The 23,039-nt window shown below is 40.3% G+C and overlaps 1 protein-coding gene across 2 annotated transcripts in view; it reads right to left on the bottom strand.

Annotated features, from left to right (window-relative positions):
- Positions 1–23,039, bottom strand: part of Avl9 (AVL9 cell migration associated) — a 107,775-nt gene that overhangs the window by 25,139 nt on the left and 59,597 nt on the right. The window contains exon 16 of one of the 2 annotated variants that reach the window (XM_026401577.2): positions 17,853–18,561. The exons of the other annotated variant lie outside the window; for it this stretch is intronic. Coding sequence (XP_026257362.1) covers positions 18,497–18,561 — 65 coding nt within the window. The 3' untranslated portion in view covers positions 17,853–18,496. Of the gene's footprint in view, positions 1–17,852; positions 18,562–23,039 lie in introns of those variants that run through there. 2 annotated transcript variants of the gene reach the window in all.

Below are 23,039 nucleotides of genomic sequence, written 5' to 3'. Positions count from 1 at the left end.
TTGTAGTTGGACACAGGGCCTAGCACATGCTAGGCAAGCGCTCTACTGCTGAGCCACAACCCCAGCCCCTATGGTTGTAGTTTTAAAAGCTTGGGGTAAGCTGGTGCTGGGTGCATGCATGTAGTCTCAGCTACGGGGGAAGCTGAGATAGGAGGATCACTGGAGTTGAGACTAGTCTGGACAACATAGCAAGACTCCATCTCAAAGCAAATATTCAAAACAAAATTTGTTGTGCTGCTTGAATCTAATCCCAAATTAGATCCACAAATAAACCACAAGCTCTTGATGGGTGGGCACAGCAACAGTATCTTTGAAAGCATTATAAGTGATTCTTTGGTACAGTCGTATTTGAGTACCATTCATTGGTTTAGGCCTTAAATATTTAAGGATTGATTTAAGTTTACCAGTCTTCCTAGAGCATATCTTCATCATGTTTACAGACATTAACTTTCTTCTAGTGAAGTTCAGATTCTTCATTACACTTACTTTTTTTGTCCTGGGACTGAACCCAGGGCCTTGCATGTGGTAGGCAAATACGCTGAACCACTAAACTATACCCCAACCCATCCTTTAGCTTTAAGACCCTCTAAAATTTGCCTTTAAAATTACCTTCACAGTCTTAAAGTGCATTGTTTTCCCATCAACCTTATAATCAGGCATTTGCTGTACTTTTTATGTTACTCATAGAATGGTCTTTTTCATCACAACTATCTTTGTGTTTTTCTGTATTATTCAAGTTCTGTTAAGGTAGTTTTAAAGTCAGTGTTTTTCTGATGCCATTTCTTACTCTGCTGAAAAGAATCACTTCTGATCTTTTAATGCCTAGTATTTTGCTCTTAATTGTACTGGTCATTCTATTGAGTATTCTTTTATCTGTTTTAATGCTTTTTTTTTCTAAGCAAAATGGTCATTAAGAGTGGAGATTATTTTATTTACAGCTATATCCCCTTCAGTGCAATATAGTGCACTGTATATAGTTGGTATATACAAACGTTGTATGAAAAGCAGATAAACACAAAAGAAGTATTTTAGTATGTTATTTCAGAGGTTTTAATCCTTAATCTGCTGGCTCCAAGGCAGAAACATGATAAAAGAATGTGGTAGAGAAACCTAGCTGTGCTTCTGGCAGCTGGTAAACAAAAGGGTTTCAGGGACAAGATACAATCCCCAAGCATGTGCCCTTGTATTCCCAGTGACCTACTTTTTCCAATTGTGCCCTGCTGCTTTATTTTCCATTACCTCCAGGTAGTCTATTCAGCCATCAATGGTTTAATCCATGTGCCCTGATGAATGCTGGGTATAGTAGTGCAGGGCTGTAATCCCAGTTATGTAGGCAGGAGGATTATGCTTTCAAGGCCAGTCTCTGCAATTTAAAAAGACCCTGTCTCTTAAAAAAAATGTAAAAGGCTAGGGATGCAGCTCAGGCAGAGTGCCCCTGGGTTCTATCCCTATTACTGCAAATAAATTAAATTTTAAAAAACCCATTAATGGTAGAGCACTTGTTTGAACATGTGAGGCACCGGTTTCAATCCTCAGAACCACATTTAAAAAAAAAAGGTATTGTGTCCATCTATAACTAAAAAAATATTTTAAAAATCCACTGATGTCAAGAGTGTTCACTTCCCAAGAGCCTTACCTCTGGACGTTGCTGTAATGGAGAGCAAGCTTTTAGCACATCCTTTTGGGAGACATCTAGATCCAAACCTTATGAAATTTGAAAGAGTCAAACCCAATACAGAAAATACCTTACTTTGATTAGAAGTACTCTTAGTCATCTTCTTAAATCTTTTTGTTGTTGCCATACATGGGTTTAAACCCAAGGGTGTTTTACCATTGAGCTGCTTCCCCAGCCCTTTACAGTTCTTTGAGACAGGTTCTCTGCCAAGTTGCTCAGGCTAGCCTTGAACTTGTGATCCCCCTGCCTCAGTATCCTGAGTCCCCAGAATTATAGTTATGTGCCACCACATCCACCTGGATCTGTCATCTTAATACTACAGCAATATCCTAAACTCTTTAGCCCTGTTACTTACAACACAAAAACCTGAACCTTAGGTAACTTCAACTCTATTCTTAATTCTTTGGTTGTAGATGGACACAATACCTGTATTTCATTTATTTATTTTTATGTGGTGCTGAGGATCGAACCCAGTGCCTCATTCATGCTAGGCAAGAACTCTCACAACCCCACCCCCTCTTATCTACCTTTATACCGGGGTTGAGTATTACTATAGAAAACCACAAGATAGCACAGATTGATGCCAGCATATCATTTGCAGTCACCATCCTCAACTAGGTCTTAAACATAAGCAAACACATTAATAACAATTTGAAACCACTAGCCCCATTAAATCTTCACCTTCCCCAATTATTCTCAATTTGCAGTTTACTTCTATTTCACAGGGGAAAAAAGGGAAATTTCTTTGGCTATATACCTTGCTACAGCTACCTACCTGTATCCACCATTTACTTCTACTCCTCATAAAGAAAACAGAAGTGTTTAAGGGTCTGTATTGAAGATTTCATCCTTTCTGACCTTGGAAACTTTTACTGTGTGATTCCACTGGCTCTCAAAATATTAAACTTTTTTCCCAACCCCAAAACTTTAAGCTTAAAGTAATCCTTCCCAGCTGATTGTTTTGCAACCAGGTAATTGTTTCAGTATCTAACCTTTCTAATTGGGTCTTTCCCTTTCACTCAACATCATCAAAACAGGCTGGGGTAGAGCTCATTGGTATAGCACTTGCCTCCAATGTGTGAGGCTACATATCAAAGAGAAAAGAAAAAAGCATTATCATCCATCTGACTACTTAAGCTAGAAATTTACAAGTTAGCTTTGACTCATCCCTCCCCTTCACCTCCACATTCTGTCAAGTCACAAGGGCTTGTGGTTCTCAAATCTGTTTAATTCATCCTCACTCCTCATTTTTTTTTTTTTTTTTTTAGTTGTAGTTGGACACAATACCTTTATTTCATTTATTTTTATGTGGTGCTGAGGATGGAACCTAGCACCTCAGGGCACATGCTAGGTGAGCGCTCTACCGCTGAGCTACAACCCATCCTTAATTCATCCTCACTTCTAACATTAATTTAGAGCCCATCATCTCTCACCTGGAGAATTTTAAAAGTTTCTAAGTAATTCTTTATAGAAACAGCTTTAAAGTATATGGTTCAGTTGCCTGCAGTATATTCAGAGTTGTACAACCATTACCACATTTAAAGAACATTTTCATTACCCCCAACAGTTCTCTTAGCATACTCCATTCTTTCCAGATGATTCCTCATTGTTATAATTTCTCTATGCTGTAACCAGATTATCTTTAAAAAAAAAAATACACACACACACACACACACTTTTGCCAAAGTCTTTATTACCCTTAGAATAAAACCCAGGTTCCTTTCTGATTTACAAGGCCTTTAGAATCAGGTCTCTGCTTGCTTTTCTGGCCTAATTTCCTTCCTGTGAATTTACATATTCACCAAATTGAATGTTTTAGTTATTTTAATGGGCCTTCTTTCATATACACATCCCTTTCCTTTTAAACACTTTGGTTAAATCTGAGGTAATTGTACATTCTAGTTTATGCCTGCTTTCACTTTCACTCTCAAAATATTCCTGTTTGGTTGGTAAATGGTGTAAGATACATTTCGGGTATCTTCCTCAAGGAGGCTTAAAAAATACATTTCTACTGGCCTGGAGATATATCTTAGTGGAAGAATGCTTGTCTAGCAGCAAGAAAAATCTTTCTACTACCTTGGGTTACCTTTATTTAAATTTCAGAGGCACCGTGTGTTACCTAACACCAAACTATATTATAATTACTCATTTTGATTGTTATCACTATTGTGAGGACAAGAACTTGTATCTGTTCTATTTATTTCTGTGTTCTCAACACTAAGGATGGCTGGTACATAGTAAGCATTCAACTGAACAAAATCTACATAAAGCAGTGTATAAGTCACAAAGGGGATTTGAGTAACCAGGATCATTGAAACCAGGATTTTGGAATCAATAGTGAAATGTCTTTGACAGTATGAAGTAAGGATTAATTGATTTGAATTAAACAAACTTCCCAAAATATAAAGAGGACAAGACCAAACAGTGCTTATCTCCGGGAGGTCAATTTAACATCTGACAATCATATACTAAATTATATTAGCAGAATGAAAGAAAACCCACATTATCATGCCAATAGAAGAAAAAAATTGGCAAAATTCAAGATGTTATGACAACTCAGCAAATTAGGAACAAAAGGAAACACCCTCAACCCTATAAACATATAAAAAGTCTACTCCTAAAGCATAATATTTGAAGACTTAAAACATTCTCCTTAAGATCAGGAACTAGACAAGGTTGCCTGCTTTTACTAGTTCTATTCAAAATAGACCTAGCCAGACCAATATGGCAAGAAAAAGAAAAGGCACATAGCTTAGAAGGAATCTTAGTGAACAACTAGACTAAATTTGTAAGGTAATAGGATAAAAAGATCAAACAGTTGCATTTTATGTACTATCAAATATAGGAACTATTAACAATGAAATTAAAACATTTGGGATTAAAATTAATGAAAGATGTATAAAATTTATAAACTGATAACTTATGACATTGCTGAAAGATTAAAGAAATGAAATATGTTTGTGGCTTGGAATAATCAGTATTGTCAAGATGTCCATTCTCTCCAAATTAACCTGTAAATTCAATACAATCCCTAGCAACTACTTACATGCCTTTTTTAAAAAAAATTATTTTTTAGTTGCAGAGGAACATGATACCTTTATTTATTTTTGTGTGGTGCTGAGGATTGAAACCAGTGCCTCACATGTGCTAGGTGAGTACTCTGCTGCTGAGCCATAAACTCAGCCCCCACATTGCCTTTTTTCTTCCTTTTTAAAAATAGAAATCAATGGGCCAATTCCAAAATTTACATGGAAAAGCAAAAGATTTAAAATAGCCAAAATAAAGTTGGAGGATTTACACTAAAATATTTAAAAATCTTAGTATAATGAATATAATATTGTACTTCAAAGGGAGAGGCAGCTGGGCACGGTGGCACACACCTGTAATCTGGGTGGCTCAGGAGGCTGAGGCAGGAGGATCAAGAGTTAAAAGCCAGCCTCAGCAAAAGCAAAGTGTTAATCAACTCAGTGAGACCCTGACTTTAAATCAAATACAAAATAGGGCTGAGGAGATGACTCAGTGGCCGAGGGTGAAAGAGTCCCAGCAAGAAGAAGGCACATGCACAGTAGAAGCAGAGAGGAACATCACAACTGTTGACAGCACACTTATGAGAGTCTCACTGCCAGCCACACCCCATCTTGTCTGATCACACTGTGCTGGCAGGACTGGGTGTGATGCCACAGAGAGGGTGCTTTAGCTCCTGACACCATCTCTCTCTGAAGCTCCTGGGCCCATACCACTGTCTGATTGGAGGATAAGGGCTTCAGGTCCCTCATCACTGGTGCTGCCAGTACCAGAGGCCATCACAAGTAAAGAGCCAACATCAGCAGTGCCATGTATTACCTGATAGAAGCCACATTCCCACTGTAGGAATGGCCACATAGTGTGCATCCCACACATTCTGCTGACTCACAGAGGTAGTGGTTCTCTCCAGCTCTGACACAGCATGCACTAAGCCTAAACTCACTAATCATAGCCAAAAAAACTACAGGGAGAATTCACTACAGTGCTTAGCTAGAAGTAAAGCCAACACTGCATAACAAACTGATAAATACCCTAAGACACATCTTTGACACTAGTAAACTATGACTATATAAGAAAGGAAAAAAAAAAAAGAACCAAGACTATTCAAAACAACTAGAAAAGAATAAACAAATAACAGATTTATTATGTTTATGGCTTTGAATAACCTTGAAGTAAATGGAGTAAGTTTTTTAATTAAAAGAAACATATAAACTGAATTAAACAAAGCAAAACCCAACAATATACTACCTTCAAGAAACTCGTTTCAAGCCAGGTGCAGTGGCACATACCTGTAATCCCAGTGGCTTGGGAGGCTGAGAGAGGAGGATCAAGAGTTCAAAACCAGCTTCAGCAATGGCAAGGCACTAAACAACTCAGTGAGACCTTGTCTCTAAATAAAATACAAAATAAATAGGGCTAGGATATGGCTCAGTGGTCGAGTGCCCTTGAGTTCAATCCTTGGTACCAAAAAAAAAAAAAAAAAAGAAAGAAACTCATTTCACCAGCAAGCACACATGTAGACCGAAAGTGAAAGCATGGAAAATGATTGATATTTCAAACAAATGGAGTTGTAAAGTAAGCAGGAGTAGCTATACTTTTGTCTGACAAAATAGACTTTAAGACAAAAAATGTAAATGAGACAAGATTGTTATATAATGGTCAGGTGACCAACTCATCAAGAAGATATAATGATTGTAAATCTGAGCACCTAGCGTCAGAGCACCCAATTTTATAAAATAATAAATCTAAGGTAGAGATAGGCTCCAGTACAATAATGGGGTATTTCAATGCTCCCCACTCATCAATGCATATATCATCCAGACAAAATATCAATAAAGAAAAAGAGTCAAATTATATTCTAGATCAAATGAACTTAAGACACTTTCAGAGCAATCCATCCAATGACTAGAGAATACATGTTCTTTTCATCAGTGTGTAGAATCTTCTCTAGAACAGTATATGGGGCTACAAAACAAGTCTTAGCAAATTGAAAATATTGAAATCATAATCATCCTTTTGTTTTGTGCTGGGGGTCAAACCTACGGCCTCATGATGGCAAGCACTCTCCCACTGATCTTCCCATTCTCAGATCTTGTTTCTTTTCTGATCACAATGAAATGAAATTAGAAATCAATAGCAAGAGAAAATTTGGAAATGATACAAATAATTGGAGACTTAACAACATACTTTGAACAAACAGTAAGGAGGTCAGAAGGGGAATTTTTAAATTTCTAGCAAAAAATGAAAATATAAACACAACATACCAAAACTCATGGGATGCAGCCAAAACAGCATGAAGAGGGAATTTTACAGCAATGATGCCTATATTTAAAAAAAAAAGATTTCAAATAAACAACCTAATAATGTATATCAAGGACTTAGAAAAGCAAGGAGAAAACAAATCCAAAACGAGTAGAACAGAAATAGCAAAGATCAGAGTTTTTAAAAAAATTATGAAACAAAGACTTGGTTCTTTTTTTTTTTTAAGAGAGAGTGAGAGAGAGAGAGAGAGAGAGAGAGAGAGAGAGAGAGAGAATTTTTCAATATTTTTTTTTAGTTTTTGGCGGACACAACATCTTTGTTTGCATGTGGTGCTGAGGATCGAACCTGGGCCGCATGCATGCCAGGCGAGCTCGATACCACTTGAGCCACATCCCCAGCCCCAGACTTGGTTCTTTAGATAAACAAAATTGTCAAATCTTTAGCTAGACTAACTAAGACAAAAAGAGAGAGAGAGAGAAGACCCAAATAAAATTAAAGACAAAAAAAGGAGACATTACAAATGATAACACAGAAATTCAAGGACCATTAAGCATTATTTTGAAAAACTGTATGATAACAAATTGGAAAATCTTTAAGAAACAGACAAATTCAATCAAGAGAATATAAAAAACTAAATGGGCCAATATCAACTAATAAGATTCAAAAAGTAATAAGTTCCTAAGAAAGAAAAACTTAGGACAGGATGGCCTCACTGAAGAATTTTACTAAACTTTGAAAGAACTAACACCAATGTTTCTCAAACTATTCTATATCATTGAAAGGAAGGAAACCTTTCCTAATGTTTTCTGACACTAAATTTATTGTGTTACCAAAACCTGACAAGGATCCACCAAAAAGGAAAATTAGAGACCAATATTTCTGATAAACAGATGAAATAATCACCAACAAAATACTAGCAAATCAAATTTCACAGCACAATTAAAAAGATTATACTTGATCATTCCAAGGATGCATGAATTGTTCGGCATATGCAAATCAATAAATGTAATACATCACATAAACAGAATGAAGTATAAAAATCATATGATTATCTCAAGAGATGCAGAAAAAGGCATTTGATAAAATTCAACATCCCTTCATGATAAAATCCCTGAATAAATTAGGTATTGAGGGTTCATACCGCAACATAATAAAGGCTATATATAACAAACCAAGACAACATCATACTGAATGTGGAAAAACTGAAGGCATTTCCTCTAAGTGCAGGAACAAGACAAGGGTGTCCACTCTCCCAACTCTAATTCGGTAAAGAACTAGAAGTTCTAGCCCAAACAATTAGGCAACAGGAAGAAACAAATAATAGACAATTAGGAAAGGAGATCAAATTATTCCTTTTGTAGATGACATGATTCTATACATAGAAAAACCTGAACACCTCACCCAAAGACTATTAGAAGTGATAAATGATTTTAATAGAGTAGCAGGATACAAAATCAACATACAGTATAAAACCAATATCTTTTTCTATACACCAATAATGAATTTGCTGAGAAAGAAATCATGAAAGCAGCTAGGCACAGCGGCACATGGCTGAAAAGCCTAGTGATTCATGAGGCTGAAATAAGAGGATCCCAAGTTCAAGGCCAGCTTTGGCAACTTAGTGATACCTGTCTCAAAATAAAAAATAAAAAGAGCTGAGGATGTAGCTCAGTGGTAAAGCTGAGTTCAATCCCCAGTATTATTAAAGGAAGGAAGGAAGGAAAGAAGGAAGGAAGGAAGGAAGGAAGGAAGGAAGGAAGGAAGGAAGGAAGGAAGGAAGGAAGGAAGAGAGGGAGGGAGGGAGAGAGGGAGGGAGGAAGGGAGGGAGAAAAGAAAGAGGGAAGGAAGGAAAGAAATTGTAAAAGCAATCCCATTCACAATAGCTGCAAAAAGAAAGAAGAAAGAAAACAAGAAAGAAAGAATGAATCTAGGAATGACTTTAACCAAGTAAAAGACCTCTATAATGGAAACTACACAACACTGATAAAAGAAATTGAAGATGATGCAAAAAGATGGAAAGACTTTCCATGTTCATGGAATGGAAGAATTACTTTGTTTAAATGTCCAAAGCAGTGTACATATTCAATGCAATCCCTATCAAAATACCAAGGACATTCTTCACACAACTAGGACAAAAATCCTAAAATTCATGTGGAAGCACAGAAGACCCTGAAGAAACAGGGCCTGTGTGGGAAATGGGAAATGGGTGCTAACGGGAGTGATGGAATGAGACAGTGGTGATGGTTTTACACGTTTGTTGAATATACTATCAACTACTGAATCATATGCTTTAAAAGAATGGACTGTGGGACATGTAAACTTTGTCTCAATAAAAGTATGGCATTTATAAGACAAGTGGAAATTATTTATTTTGTGGTGCTGGGGATGAACCCAGGGCCTTGTGCACACCTAGCAAATGCTCTAACATCCTAGTCTCCAACTAGTGGAAATTTAAATATTGATTTGTTAGTTGATAATATGAAGATATTATTGTAAGACATAAACATGTAAAAAATATTTATCTTTTAATAATATATATTCTTAACTATTATAGGTGAAATATGATGCTGGGATTTGTTTCAAAATTAATATAGGATAATCAGAAAAATCAAGATTTTTGCAGTTATCAGAAGATTTAATCAAGTAAGAATCATCAGTGGGTACTTATGATGGCTACAAAATAGTCAAGAAATACTTTGATATTCTCCCTTCAAGGGTGGGAGCTTTAAAATAAAAGTTGGAACTTTATTCTCCTCCCTTGGAATTTGGGACCTACTGACTCTCAGTTCTAATGACCAGACATGGGGGAGATGACACTATGACTTCAGGACTAGATCACAGGAGCCACTGCTCTCTTTCTAGGAGCATTGCTCCAGGGGAAGCCAGCTGTCGATCATGAGGAAACTTGAGAGGCCGTATACATTTTTGTGGTGCTGGGGATTGAACCTATGGCCTCGAACACCCCATGCCATGCTCTACCACAGAGGACACCGCTGCCCTGAATTGTATATTTAGGGTAAAGGAGCATGAAGTAGGCATCATACCCTCAAATGGTATGACGGTTCAGAAACCTGTGTGAGTAGGTGGAGAAAGAGAATGCACAAAGGAATAAAGTGGGATTAAAATTTTAACAACGAGTTTAACAACGGTAATGGTGTTCCTTTGTGATCGTGCGCATGCACGCTATTCCAGCTCAAACCCAAGGCTTTGCACATGCCATGCACACACTACCACTGAGCCACACTCCATCTCCTCCAAGTGCCTTTTCCAGCTCCTTAACTCTAGGGCATCTTAACTCTAGGGCCACTTTGTGTTACAGATTATGTGTGATCTGAATTTGAGTTCCACCTTGGAGTTTTTTCTCAAAAAATTGGGGAAAATAATGACATTAATATATTAAGATTAAATATCTATAAGTATGCTAAGCTTTTTAGCATATTAATTGGCATATAGTAATTGTTTAATATAACTTTTTTTTGAGCTACATCTGAAGTCCTTTCTTTAATTTTATTTTGAGACAGTGTGTCTCGCTAAGTTGCTTAGGCTGGCCTCAAACTTGTGATCCTCCTACCTCTGCCTCTCAGGTAGTTGAGATTATTGGTGTGTACCACATGACTAGCTGAAATGACTGTTGTTATTGGATGAGTGAGAGAAACAAAAAGATTAATTTCCATAGAACATTGGAGCCAGGTGTAGTGAGCACACCTGTAATCCAATCATCTGCAGAGGCTGAGGCAGGAGGATCCCGAGTTTCAGGCCAGCCTTGGAAATTTAGCAAGGTCCTAAGAGATTTAGTGAGAACCTGTGTTGAAACAATAAATAAATAAATAAATAAATAAATAAATAAATAAATAAATAAATAAAAAGGGCGAGGGATGTAGCTCTTTGGCAAAGTGCCTCAAGGTGCAATCCCTAGGACTAAAAATAAGAGAATACTGGGGACTAGAAGTGTAGCTCAGGGCTACAGCACACCCTCAGTAATTATGAGGCCCTGGATTCAACCCCCAGAAATGTAATAGGCAAAAAAACAAAAACAAAAACCTCTTCATAATTATTTAGGTTGACTCATATGTGTTGACTATATATATATGTGTGTATACACACACGTATATTCAACACTAGGTAACCAGTGTTCTCTATATACCAAAAATTAATATGCAAAAAGGGTGACTTATATAATGTCCTCATTAAAAGTAGAAGACAGGGGCTGGGGCTGTAGCTCAGTGGCAGAGTCTTGCCTAACATGTGTGAAGCCCTGGGTTCGATCCTCAGCACCACATAAAAATAAACAAAGGCATTCTGTTCACCTACAACTACAAAAAAATTTTTTTTAAAGTAGAAAACAAAGAAACTTTCCCATCATTTAACAAGCCTGGTTTTTAAAAAAATCGCAGCAAAATACATATAACATAAATTTGCCATCTTAATCATTTTATGGTGTGTATCTCAGTGGCATTAGCAAATTCACGTTGTTGTGTAGCGATCCTCACTGTCCATCTCGATAACTCTTTGATCTTCCCAAACTGAAGTTCTGTACCTCTCCCCTCAGCCCCTAACAACCACTGACTGTCTACTCTCTGGTCTACTTTCCGTCTTTGTGAATTTAACTACTCAGGGTACCTCACTTAAGAGGAATCATATGGCACTTGCCTTATGGTGGCCGACTTGTTTCACATGCCCTAAAGGTTCATCCATTTTGTAGCATGGGTGAGAATTTCCTTTCAAGGGCTGAATACTCTTCCATTGTATTTGTGTACCACATTTTGCTTATCTGTTCATCCATTGAGAGACAGTTGTGTTGCTTCCCCCTGAAAGGAAAGTGACCACAACACTCGGATTGACCAAGAGATCTTTATTGCAGCAGTGCAACAGAGGAGAAAAAGAGAGAGAGAGAAAGAGAGAGAGAGAGAGCAAGAGAGACAGAGAGAGCAAGAGAGAAAGTAAGAGAGAGCAAGAGCAAGAGAGGGAGAGAGAGAGCAAGAGAGAGAGAGGGGCCCAGCAGGAGGGAGTTTTTAATAGCCCAAATCTAATGGGGTCTCTGGGTCTGCAAGCTGCCTTGTTGGCACACAAGGGGGTTAACCTGAGTGGCAGGTTGAGTGCTCAGCCATGAGCGGGGGCTTGGGCGTTTGGGCTTGAAGCAAACAGGTGATAAAGAACTAGACAGAGGTTTGAGTGGCCAGGTCATCCTGCAGCTAACTTTGTTTGGCATGCCCTGCAGACAGCTTACTCAGCCTGTCCTGCACCTAACACCATCTCTTGGCTGTTGTGAAAAATGCTGCTATGGCTGGGTGTGGTGGTACATGCCTATGATTCTAGATATCTGGGAGGCTGAGGCCAGAGGATTGCAAGTTGGAGGCCAGCGTGGGCAACTTAGCAAGATCCTGTCTCAAAATAAAAAATAAAAAGGGCTGGGAAAAGCTTAGCAGAAAAGCACTTTTGGGTTCAATCCTCAGTGTCTTGCCCCCACCAAAAAAAAAAAAAAAAAAAAAGAAAGAAAGAAAGAAAAGAAAAATTGCTGCTATGAATGTGACAGAATACAAATATCACTTCACTTCCCTTCTTTTAATTTCGAGCCTCAATTTCTACATTTGTTGGAGAAAGTAGGTTTGTTTTCCAACCTTTTTACCATTTGGGATTTAGTTCATTTGATGTTGTTAATTGACTTTTAAGAGGACACCAATATGCTGGGTTTTATTCCAGGCTGAGGCTTGAGCCCAGGGCCTCCGGAATCCCAGGTAAGTGCTCTATCCAAGTCCGCGCTTTTCTTGACAAAACAAACCAAGAATGATCTTTACCTTTTTGCAATAGCTCAGCTTGGTTAATTTCAAGGTGTTTCATTTCGAGCAATGCTGTGCACCTGAGCAGCTGATTTATTGCTGATGGAGGAAATCAATAATGGAAACCTGGTTTGGGCTTCGGATGCTGCGTGCGCACCGAGAAACTGATCGAGGTCAGTCTAGCCTGTGGGAAAGGGCACACAAGCTCAGTTTCTCTACAGTAACAAAGTTGTCTTCGAGGACTGAGCTGTTATTTTCTTGAGCGAGCTTGAGTTTGCCCGTGCCCGACTTTATTTTCCCCAGGCACAGCACACGAGGATGCTTCTTCCCTCCTTTCTAAGAGGTTGCATAATTATGCAGATCTACAGCGCAGGTCTTTTTCCCCTGGACGGTGCTTTCTGGAACTGCTAGATTTCCAGATGAGAGCTGTGTATTCTGTATCAGACTGAATTTGGTCAGCTGGATTCTCTTGGGTGTGGAGCGTTTTTCTTACCCTTGGCCTACTTGTGGGGTTTCTAAATATCCTTTTACAGTGTCACCAGGTACTCGTAAAACAGAAATAGTTGAAAGCCTGGCTTCTCTTGCCTTCAGTTCCCTTTGCTGTTTGTTCAGTCATCACAGCGTGTCAGCTACAGTGGACTTTGAAAACCATAACCACAAGGCCTCACGTGGGAAAGGAATGCTTAATGTCCCAACGCTCATTACAGTGGGTCTCCCTGTCCTTACAGCTAGTTACAAGTCCAGATAGCTGCCCCCAGGCCTTGAGGATGGGGATGGAGAGGCATTCAGACCCCCTTGGGAACCAGTTGGACCTGCTGGAACAGCCCTAGGAGCCGGCTGCTGGGCTCTGCCCATATGCAGGGTCTCCTCTACTTCTCTTTTTTGGGGGGGTGGGAAGGATACTGGGGATTGAATTTGGGGCACTTGACCACTGAACCACATCCCCAGCCCTATTGTATATTATTTAGAGACAGGTCTCACTTAATTGCTTAGTGCCTTGCTTTTGCTGAGGCTGGCTTTGAACTTGCGATCCTCCTGCCCCAGCCTTCCAAGCTGCTAGGATTACAGACATGCACCACCACGCCCAACCTTTACCTTTCTTTATGCCTGGCTTCTGTGCCCCCAACCACAAACAATGATTCAAAAGCAGAAAAAAATCACCATTGTAAATCTCCCTAACAAAGCAACTCACTTTCTATGTTCTCATGGCACTGAGAAGAGACACGGGAAGGAGAGAGAAGAGATGCAGGGGAAGCCCATTTGACTCCTGCTGGCCTGTGAGCCTCCTCCTCCCTTAGAGTGTTATTTGTTTGTTTGTTTATTTTAGTTGTTTGATGGACTTTTTTTTTTTTTTTAATGCACTGCTGGGAATCCAACCCAGTGTCTCACACATGCCAGGCAAGTGCTCTGCCACTGAGCCACCATCCCAGCCCCCTTAGGTAGTTTTGTATTCTGCATCTTCCCCGTCTCCACATTACCCCAGTTTTCCCAATGATTGCCCCTTAGATGTCTGACACTGAGTTCACACTGAGTCCAGGCTTACTAGTATTGCACTTCAGTATCCAAACCCAATTCTCTGTTGGTTGTCCCCAATGTTTCATTATTATAAAAATCATCACATCATAGAACTTCACTCCCTTAACTTTCCCCCTTTTCTTTGGATTATCTCCTGCAATGCTGGTCAGGCTGAGGATGGAAGTGAGTGTGTTTTAAATGAATTAGTTGCTCTCCTGAGTTGTTGACCATGCTTCTCAAAAGCACCTCTCTTTTAAAGCAATGCAGCAAGCATTGGCTTAACATCCAGACGCATCCCTGAGAGAGTCACCAAGTCAGAGTACGGGCCCTGGCTGCAGGCCGGGAAACAGAGTGGTGGAGACCTCAACAAAGCCATCACAGGTGGCCAGGTGTCCTGTCCAGTGTCCTCTTCAGCCTGTGCAGCTTGCACATTTCACCTGGATACAACTTAGTTTGGGCGAAGACCTTCCCATCTCAAAATGTATTTGAAGATAACCAGTCCAAATCCTTTACTTATGTTTTTTTTTTAAAGACACAGGCCCAGAGAATATTTAATTTTCTTTAACTTGTCTGAGTTCACACAACAATCTGGACCTGTCTTCTGGCTCCACCTTTTGGGCTGTGTATGCACAGAAATCCCCTTTTAGTAAAGGAGGGACACGTGGCTGTGACTGGCCTGGGAGCCCAAGGGAAGAGGGAGATCACCTTCTTTTTCTTGTCTCTCCTCCCAATTCCTTTCCATGAAGCGGTGAGGACTTTTTTTTTTTTAAACAGCACATCTGTCCTGTGGTGAAAGCCCACCTTTGATTCCCTGTTGCTTACCAAACTCTAAGGGTGTTCTGATTGGTGAGGATTCTCACCTGCTCCAGCCCCATCGTGCTTTCCAAGGAAGGAAGCTTGACCAGATGGATTCTATGCCCCTGTTCTGTGTCTCTCTGGTCCCTCGGTCCTGAGTGCCTTCCCTGTTTCACTGGATTCTACCCTTCGTGCACCAGCAGAATTCTCTGGGGTCACAGTGTCCCTGGGGCACCTGAGGCTACTGGAAGGTAGGACCCTTACTGCTTCCATCCTTCCTCTGGCACCCAGCGCAGGCCCAGAAAAGGGCTGCCCTCCTGGAAGGAAGGGGACCTGGAAAGAGAAATTTGGATTACATTGGCAAGTCCTGGATGCAGGGAGTAGGTGATTGTGTTTTTGCTCAAGGGGAACTTTCAGCTCATCAGTGGGTATGGAGCCACCCCTTCAGTCCTTAGGTCAGAGCTGGAGTTAGGGTGAGGCATAAAGTAGAGAGAGTAAGGCCTCCTTCACATGGCGCTCTACTGACCCCTGCTCTAGCATCACAGCTGAACTAGATGTAGGCAGCTCTAGAAGAAGCAAGCATCATACTCTGGGACTTCTCAGGTTTTAGAACTATGAGCCAAATAAACTTCTAGTCTTTGTAAATTACATAGTCTCAGATATTTTGTTATAGCAACAGAAAATTGACCAAGACAATCTCCCAGTATCTTTTTTTTTTTTTTTGTACTGGGATTTGAACCTGGGGTGCTTAACCACTGAATCACATCCCCAGCCCTTTTTATTTTGAAATAAGATCTTGACACGTTGCTTAGGGCATAATTAAGTTGCTGAGGCTGACCTTGAACTTGCAATCCTTGATCCTTGATCCTCCTGCCTCAGTGTTTTAATCAGCTTTTTTGCTGCTGTGACTCAAAGACCTGACAAGAACAATTTTAGAGGAGGAAAAGTTTATTTGGGGGCTCAAGGTTTCAGAGGTCTCAGTCCACAGACAGCCAGCTCCATTCCTTCGGGCTCAAAGTGAGGCAGATCATCATGGTGGAAGAGTGTGGCTGAGAGAGGTGGCTCACAAGGTGATCAGGAAGCAGAGAGGAAGAGACTCCACTGCCCAGATATAAAATGTATACCCCAAAGGCATGCCTTCATGAATGCCCCACCTCCCCCAACCACATCCTACTGCCTTCAGTTACCACGCAGTTAATCCCTGTCAGGGGATTGACTCACTGATTGAGTTATAAGGTTCTCACAACCAAATCATTACATCTCTAAGCATTCTTGCATTGTCTCACACATGAACCTTTGGGAGACACCTCACATCCAAAATAACACTCAGCCTCCCAAGTACTGGGGTTATAGGCATGTGCCACTATGAGCTGCTTCTCATTTTTTTTTTTTCTTCTCAATTTTTTGAAGGAAAATTTTTGGTACTCATTTAATTTGCCCACTTACTCATGATTACTAATGAAGGATCTGATGCATATGGGTAGGTAATCAAGAGGCTATTTTGAGTTCAGGCTTTGTAGTTAGGGATTTATTTATTACAAGAGCTCTCAACTGCTTTTTCCCCCCTGAAATTCACGTACACAAAATTAGGAAGAGATTCCATTTTGTAGTGATGGCCATCATAACTTTGCCATTGCATCCTGGATACAGAGTGCCCCATGTGTGCTGGAACATTAGATGCTTAGGTGAATGGTTTATTTGTGATCTGAAACTAAAGAATTTCTTGTGTCCTCAAATGACAAGGTTGAAAGATTATCCCTTATTTTCTGCCCTCTGTGACCAGACAGGTGCTATTGAGGCAAGCAAGACCCCATCTGAAAACAAAAATCTGATGCTATCAAGGTGGAGTTGGTGTCAGATCCCAAAAGTGGAGGGCTCGGTCCCACACAACTGCCTCCAATTCAGATGACAATGGAAAATATGGACCTTGTATTTCTTTTTTTTTCTTTTTAAAATATATATATTTTTTTAGCTATACATGGGCACAATATCTTTATTTTTATGTGGTGCTGAGGATCAAACCCAGGGTCTCACACATGCAAGGTGAGTGCTCTACTGCTGAGCTACAACCCCAGCCCAGGACCTCTGTATTTCTGACCAACTGGTTAGAAGCTGGGTGTTTCTATGACCTCTGATTTGTGTTCCATAATTTGCTAGAAGGGCTCTGACAAAGGCTGTCTTTGGTCAACTCTTTAGTCAGGCTCCTCTGACTCCTCTCCTTGATGAAGCCTGAGTTTCAGTCTCCCTCTCTATTCACCTTGAATCCAATTTGTGCCACAGTCCTTGCCTTTTCCACAATGAGGTCTGATAGTCTAGCTAGCATGGATATCATTGTGTAGAACCCTCCTCCTCAATATAATAATGTGACAAGATTGCACATTATTATATTGATTTTTTTGTACTAGGAATTGAACTCAGGGGCACTTGATCACTGAGCCCTATTTTGTATTTTATTTGGAGACAGGGTCTCAATGAATTGCTTAGCACCCCACTTTTTGCTGACGCTGGCTTTGAACTCGTGATCCTGGTGCCTCAGCCTCCCGAGCTGCTGGGATTACAAGTGTGCGCCAGAGCGCCCAGCTTTATTGTAAATTATTATATTATGAAGTGATAAATAAGATAGAATAGCTTTATCTTGGTGTGATATCACATGCCTATAGCCTTAGCCATTTGGGAGACAGAGATGGGAGGTCTGCTTGAGCCCAGGAGTTCGTGACCAGCCTGAGCATTGTATTGAGATCACATCTCGGGGGAAAAAAAAAAAAAAAAGGTAGAATGACTTTAATTGACTTAAGGAATAGAAAGTGTCTTGAAATAGTCCCCCATCTGTGCATCCAAAGCTATCATAAAGAAAGCATGAAGCCAGCCTAGAACTGTACATGTATTTGCATTTACATAATTGACAAAGGACTAGTATGGAGAATATACAAAGACTTTCTACAAATGAGACAGAGTACCCTATAATACAATGGGTAAAAAACTTGAGCAAAGCACTTCACAGAAGGGGAAATGGGAACAACCAATAATCACTTGAAAAAATGTCCAATTTCTTAGAAATTAGGGAAATACAAATTAAAGCTACAAGGTATTTTTTAATTCCCACCTGAAGCACTGGTGTGGTTAAAGAGCATATTCTGTGGGTGCAAGTGCCATTGGTGCTGCCATGTGGCAATCAACTGGGATTACCTTGTGTGATACATGGTCACATGTTCTGCTCTTCTTCCCTTTGAGAGGTTGACGACTCTTCTTGAACTGGGGCTGGCCTTAGTTTGGCCAATAGAATGCAGCAGAAGTGACATTCTGGGACTTCCAAGAAGAAGCCTGCACCTTGTTCTTGGAGCCCAGCCTCCATGCTGTCAGGAAGCCCATGTGTCCCAGGGGGTGTCTCTTTGCTGGTTAGAACCCAAGAGCTGCCACTGGAAGTTGGATCCTCCAGTTTAGTTGAATCTCAGCAGCTGATACTTCTGGGATCAGATGAACCATCCCTGCTAGTCTCTGCCCAAATAGCAGATCCTTGAGAAAAATAAATGACCATTACTGTTTAGAGTGTTTTTCCTCCTTCCACATTATTGTTTTAAGCTTAGTTTTTTTTGTTGTTATTTTTATTCATTTATTTTTTAATGCTGCTGGGGATTGAACACAGAGCCTGTGCATGTGAGGCAAGCACTCTACCAACTGAGCTAAATCCCCAGCCCTGAAGCTTAGTTTTTTTTTTTTTTTTAATTTTATGGTATAATTATGCCATCATTTATATACCATAAAATTAGTTTGAGTGATTTTTAGTACATTTGAAATGTTGTGCAACCATTACCAGAACTTTGTAACACTTCCGTCATCCCATTAAGAGCCTCTGTTAAGCACCAGTTTGGGGAGGCATTGTTACGCAGTGGTAGAGAACAGAAGCCTTACAAAGGTGAAGGTGTGCACTCACTCTGGCTCGGCAATTCCATTGCTAGGTCTGAACCCCAGAGAATCTCTTCCACACATGCTTCAGGAGATGTGCACAAAGATGATCATAGCAACCTTGCTTGTAATCACTAACTTGGGAAGGGAGGCAAATGAAATAACAGTTCATGAAAAGTGAGTGTAGAAATACATTGCAAATATGGAGAGTCCTCAGAAAACATGGAATGAAACCACCATCAGCTATCCCACTCCTCAGTCCATACCCAAAGGACTTAAAATCAGCATACTATAGTAACACAGCCACATCAATGTTTATAGTGGCTCAGTTCACAACAGCTAAACTATGGAACCAACCTAGACGCCCTTCAACACTAAGCACTAAGCGACTCAGTGAGTCCATGTCTAAATAAAATACAAAATAGGGCTGGGGATGTGGCTTAGGGGTTCAGTGCCCCTGAGTTCAATCCCTGGTACTAACAACAACAACAACCACAACCACAACCACAAAACTCTTCTATTGCCATGTATATCTTTTTACAAATAACTTTAATTTGTTCATTTATTTCTTTTATATGGTTCTGAGGATTGAACTCAGTGCCTCACACCTTCGAGGCAAATGCTCTACCACTGAGCCACAACCCCGTGTTCATGTATATCTTAAAAGAAAGAAAAAAAGAAAAAAGAAAAAGAAATACATTGCAGTATATTCATACAATGAAATACTTTTGAGTAGCAAAAATGATGAATAGCTAGACAAAGCAACATGACTTAAAGACTTAAATGAACCAACAAAAGCAAGTCAACAGGTCATATGTATACATACATGAATTGTATATATATATATATATGTATACATGTATATATTCAAGATTCAACTTGCATAAAATTAAAAAATCTGAAAAAAATCCCCTTGAAAATAATGTTGTGTAGAAGGGAAATATGTGATGAAATTTAAAAAAAATAGGGATAAGAGATACCATGTTCAGTTAGATGATGGATTGTTATTACTTCTTACACCCTACACATTGAACATTCTTTTTTTTTTTTTAAGAGAGAGAGAATTTTAATATTTATTTTATAGTTATCGGCAGACACAACATCTTTGTTTTTATGTGGTGCTGAGGATCGAACCCGGGCCGCACACATGCCAGGCTAGCGCGCTACCACTTGAGCCACATCCCCAGCCCTTGAACATTCTTTTAAAGCTTTTTTTTTTTCCCCCAGTGTTGAGGATTAAACCAGGGCCTCATGGGTGCTGGGCAAGCATTCCACCATTGAGCTATATCTCCAGCTCATTGTCAATGGTTAGTGTAAAGAATTAAAAATAATCGGGCTGGAGTTGTGGTTCAGAGGTAAAGTGCTCACCTACCATGCGTGAGGCACTGGGTTCAATTGTCAGCACCACATAAAAATAAAATAAAGATAAAAAAAACAGTGAAGCACCAGGGAGTAGTAGCCTCTAATCCCAGCAACTCAGGAGGCTGAGCAAGAGACTCCCAAGTTTGAAGCCAACCTGGGCAACTTAGCAACACTCTGTTACAGAACAAAAATAAAAAGGGCTGGGGCTATAGCCCAGTGGTATAGAGTGCTCCTGGAACAAACGTGTATTCAGAGTTGACCACGTATCAGACACAGCACCAGTCTGAGTATGCACAAGTTCACAGTCCTTTCTATAGGCAATGATATCACTCATTTCTGGTCCTCTCCCTACTAGCTACAGGAATGCACACCGTTCTCTTCATTGTCTCTCTTTTTCTTGTGGACTTGACCCTTTCTCCTCTGGTATCATGAAACGTCTCCCTTCTTCCCCAGTTACACATCAGAACTGTCTGTTCATTTATCCAAGGTTTACTAAGTGCTTCCAAGTACCTGGTACTGTATAGGCCTTGTGGATACAACAGTGGATAAAACAGACACAAGCTCTTGTTCACATTCTTGGGGAATAACAATGGACAAATATGAGAGCAAATGCATCTATAACATATGCATCCTGTCCTTAAACCCACTGTAACAGGAAAACCTATGGCTCAGAGGTTAAGGAGCAAGCAAGTGTGGGTACTGGATACTCCAGTTTATGGTCCCAACTTGTTAATAATTATAAGGCTCTGAGCAAATGTAGAGTGAGATTATTGTTGTCAATGTCTAGTGAAATGAAAACACAGGCATCTTTTTGTAATTTTCACTTGTCCATTTTCTAGAAAGATGTGCCTGAAAACTAAGCCATATTCCTTCCCTTGACCATACATAACTAACTCCAGAAATAAATTTGAACATGTCAGATACATTTTACGTGTACAACTTGATTTTTTTTTAGTTGTATATAACACAATACCTTAATTTATTTTTATGGTGCTGAGGATAGAATCCAGTGCCGATATATGTGTGAGGCAAGTGCTCCACCACTGAGCTACAGCCCCAGCCCATTGATTTTAAGTTTTTGCACATATATAACCACCTGGGCCATGTTATTCAATCAATATAAGCTTAACCCTGCAATATATCACAGTTTGAAAAAGGATAAAGCATCTTTTTGTTCCCAAAGAAAATGAATTGATGTTTTTTTTTTTAATATTTATTTTTTAGGTGTAGATGGACACAACACAATGCCTTTACTTTTATGTGGTGCTGAGGATCGAACCCAGGTCCCGCCTGTGCTAGGTGAGTGCTCTACTGCTGAGCCATAATCCCACCCCCTTGATGTTTCTTTACTAAATGTTTTGGCCTGTGAAGTTGGTATAAATTTAATTGCACTTTCCAAAACCTTCTAGCTTACTTTATGGAAGGTATTTCAGAAGCTTGACCCTGGAAAGACAGCCATGTCACTTGACACCATCTTCACACAGACAGGACCCCAAGTCCTTCTCTGGCCTGTTTCTGCCACTAGGGATTTTCCCCTTCTCACTCTGTTTCTTCATACTTTTTTTTTTTGGTATCAGGAATTGAACCCCAGGGGTGCTTAACCCACTGAGCCATATCCCTAGCCCTATTTTGTATTTTATTTAGAGACAGGGTCTCACTGAGTTGCTTAGCACCTCACAGTTACTGAGGCTGACTTTGAATTTCCGATCCTCCTGTCTCAGCCTCCCGAGTTGCTGGAATTATAGGCGTGCACCACTGCACCTGGTTCCCTTTTTATTTTTTCATACAGGGTCTCTCTGACTTGTTCAGGGCCTCACTAAGTTGCTGAGGCTGGCTTTGAACTTGCAATCCTCCAGCCTCAGCCTCCTGAGCTGCTGGGATTACAGAAGTGCCCCACAACGCCCATCTGTACCTTCATACTTAAAGTTTCACCAAGCTAATCTCCCAGGGTGGAGTAGGAGGCGGCTCTCTCTTCTTTATGGGACCTTCTGGCTTCAGCATCCACAAAGACTGTTCATTTTCAGCTCTCCTCTGTTCATCCCTCACCCCTCACTGGAGGTTCACTCACACTGACCTGCTCCTTTTCTGCATCTCAGACCATAAAGCCCCCATCTGGTGGGGACTGAAAATCAGCTCCTATCTTTACTACCTGTTCTTGAAATCTTACCCTCTTCACTGAAGCAGCTCAAACGCCTCTTCATCCAAGAAGTCTTCTCTGCTTGTCTCAGTAGAAAGGACTGCCATGAAACTTTAGTGGCCCTCCCAACATTCTCATCACTTTCTTTATGTCACAAACTGATGCTGGTTTCCTTCTGGACACAGGCAGTGCCTCATGCATCGTAGGTGGGTTTGTGACTGGGTGAATCTGTACTCATTTCTGCTGGGGCTGCAGAGATGGTGGCCATCATCTCAGGGTCAGCTTGTGAATTAGCAGGTTCCTCTGCCTGTCATGGGGAGCATTCGGTTCTGTGCTAGAACACTTTATGCTATACTTTGGTCGACCATACTCTGGCTTCCTGGAGAGCAGCCTTTGGTGAGCTAAGGCGCAGCTCCCATGAGCGACATTGTCCATGTGGGAAATCCGTTTTGCATTCTCCATGAATGACACTAGACACTTTGAAACAGCCTGCCCTTTCAGGGAGAGCAGTCCCATGATTAGCTCAACAATTTAAAAGGACCCAAAAGACATGCTCCAACTAGAAGAATGGTGACAAGCCCCCAAAAGA

Source organism: Urocitellus parryii, chromosome 3 (genome assembly GCF_045843805.1).
Source record: "Urocitellus parryii isolate mUroPar1 chromosome 3, mUroPar1.hap1, whole genome shotgun sequence".
In the NCBI taxonomy this organism is placed as follows: Eukaryota; Metazoa; Chordata; class Mammalia; order Rodentia; family Sciuridae; genus Urocitellus; species Urocitellus parryii.
Note: the sequence above shows the minus strand (reverse complement) of the source record. Positions and strands in the feature narration are given on the sequence as shown.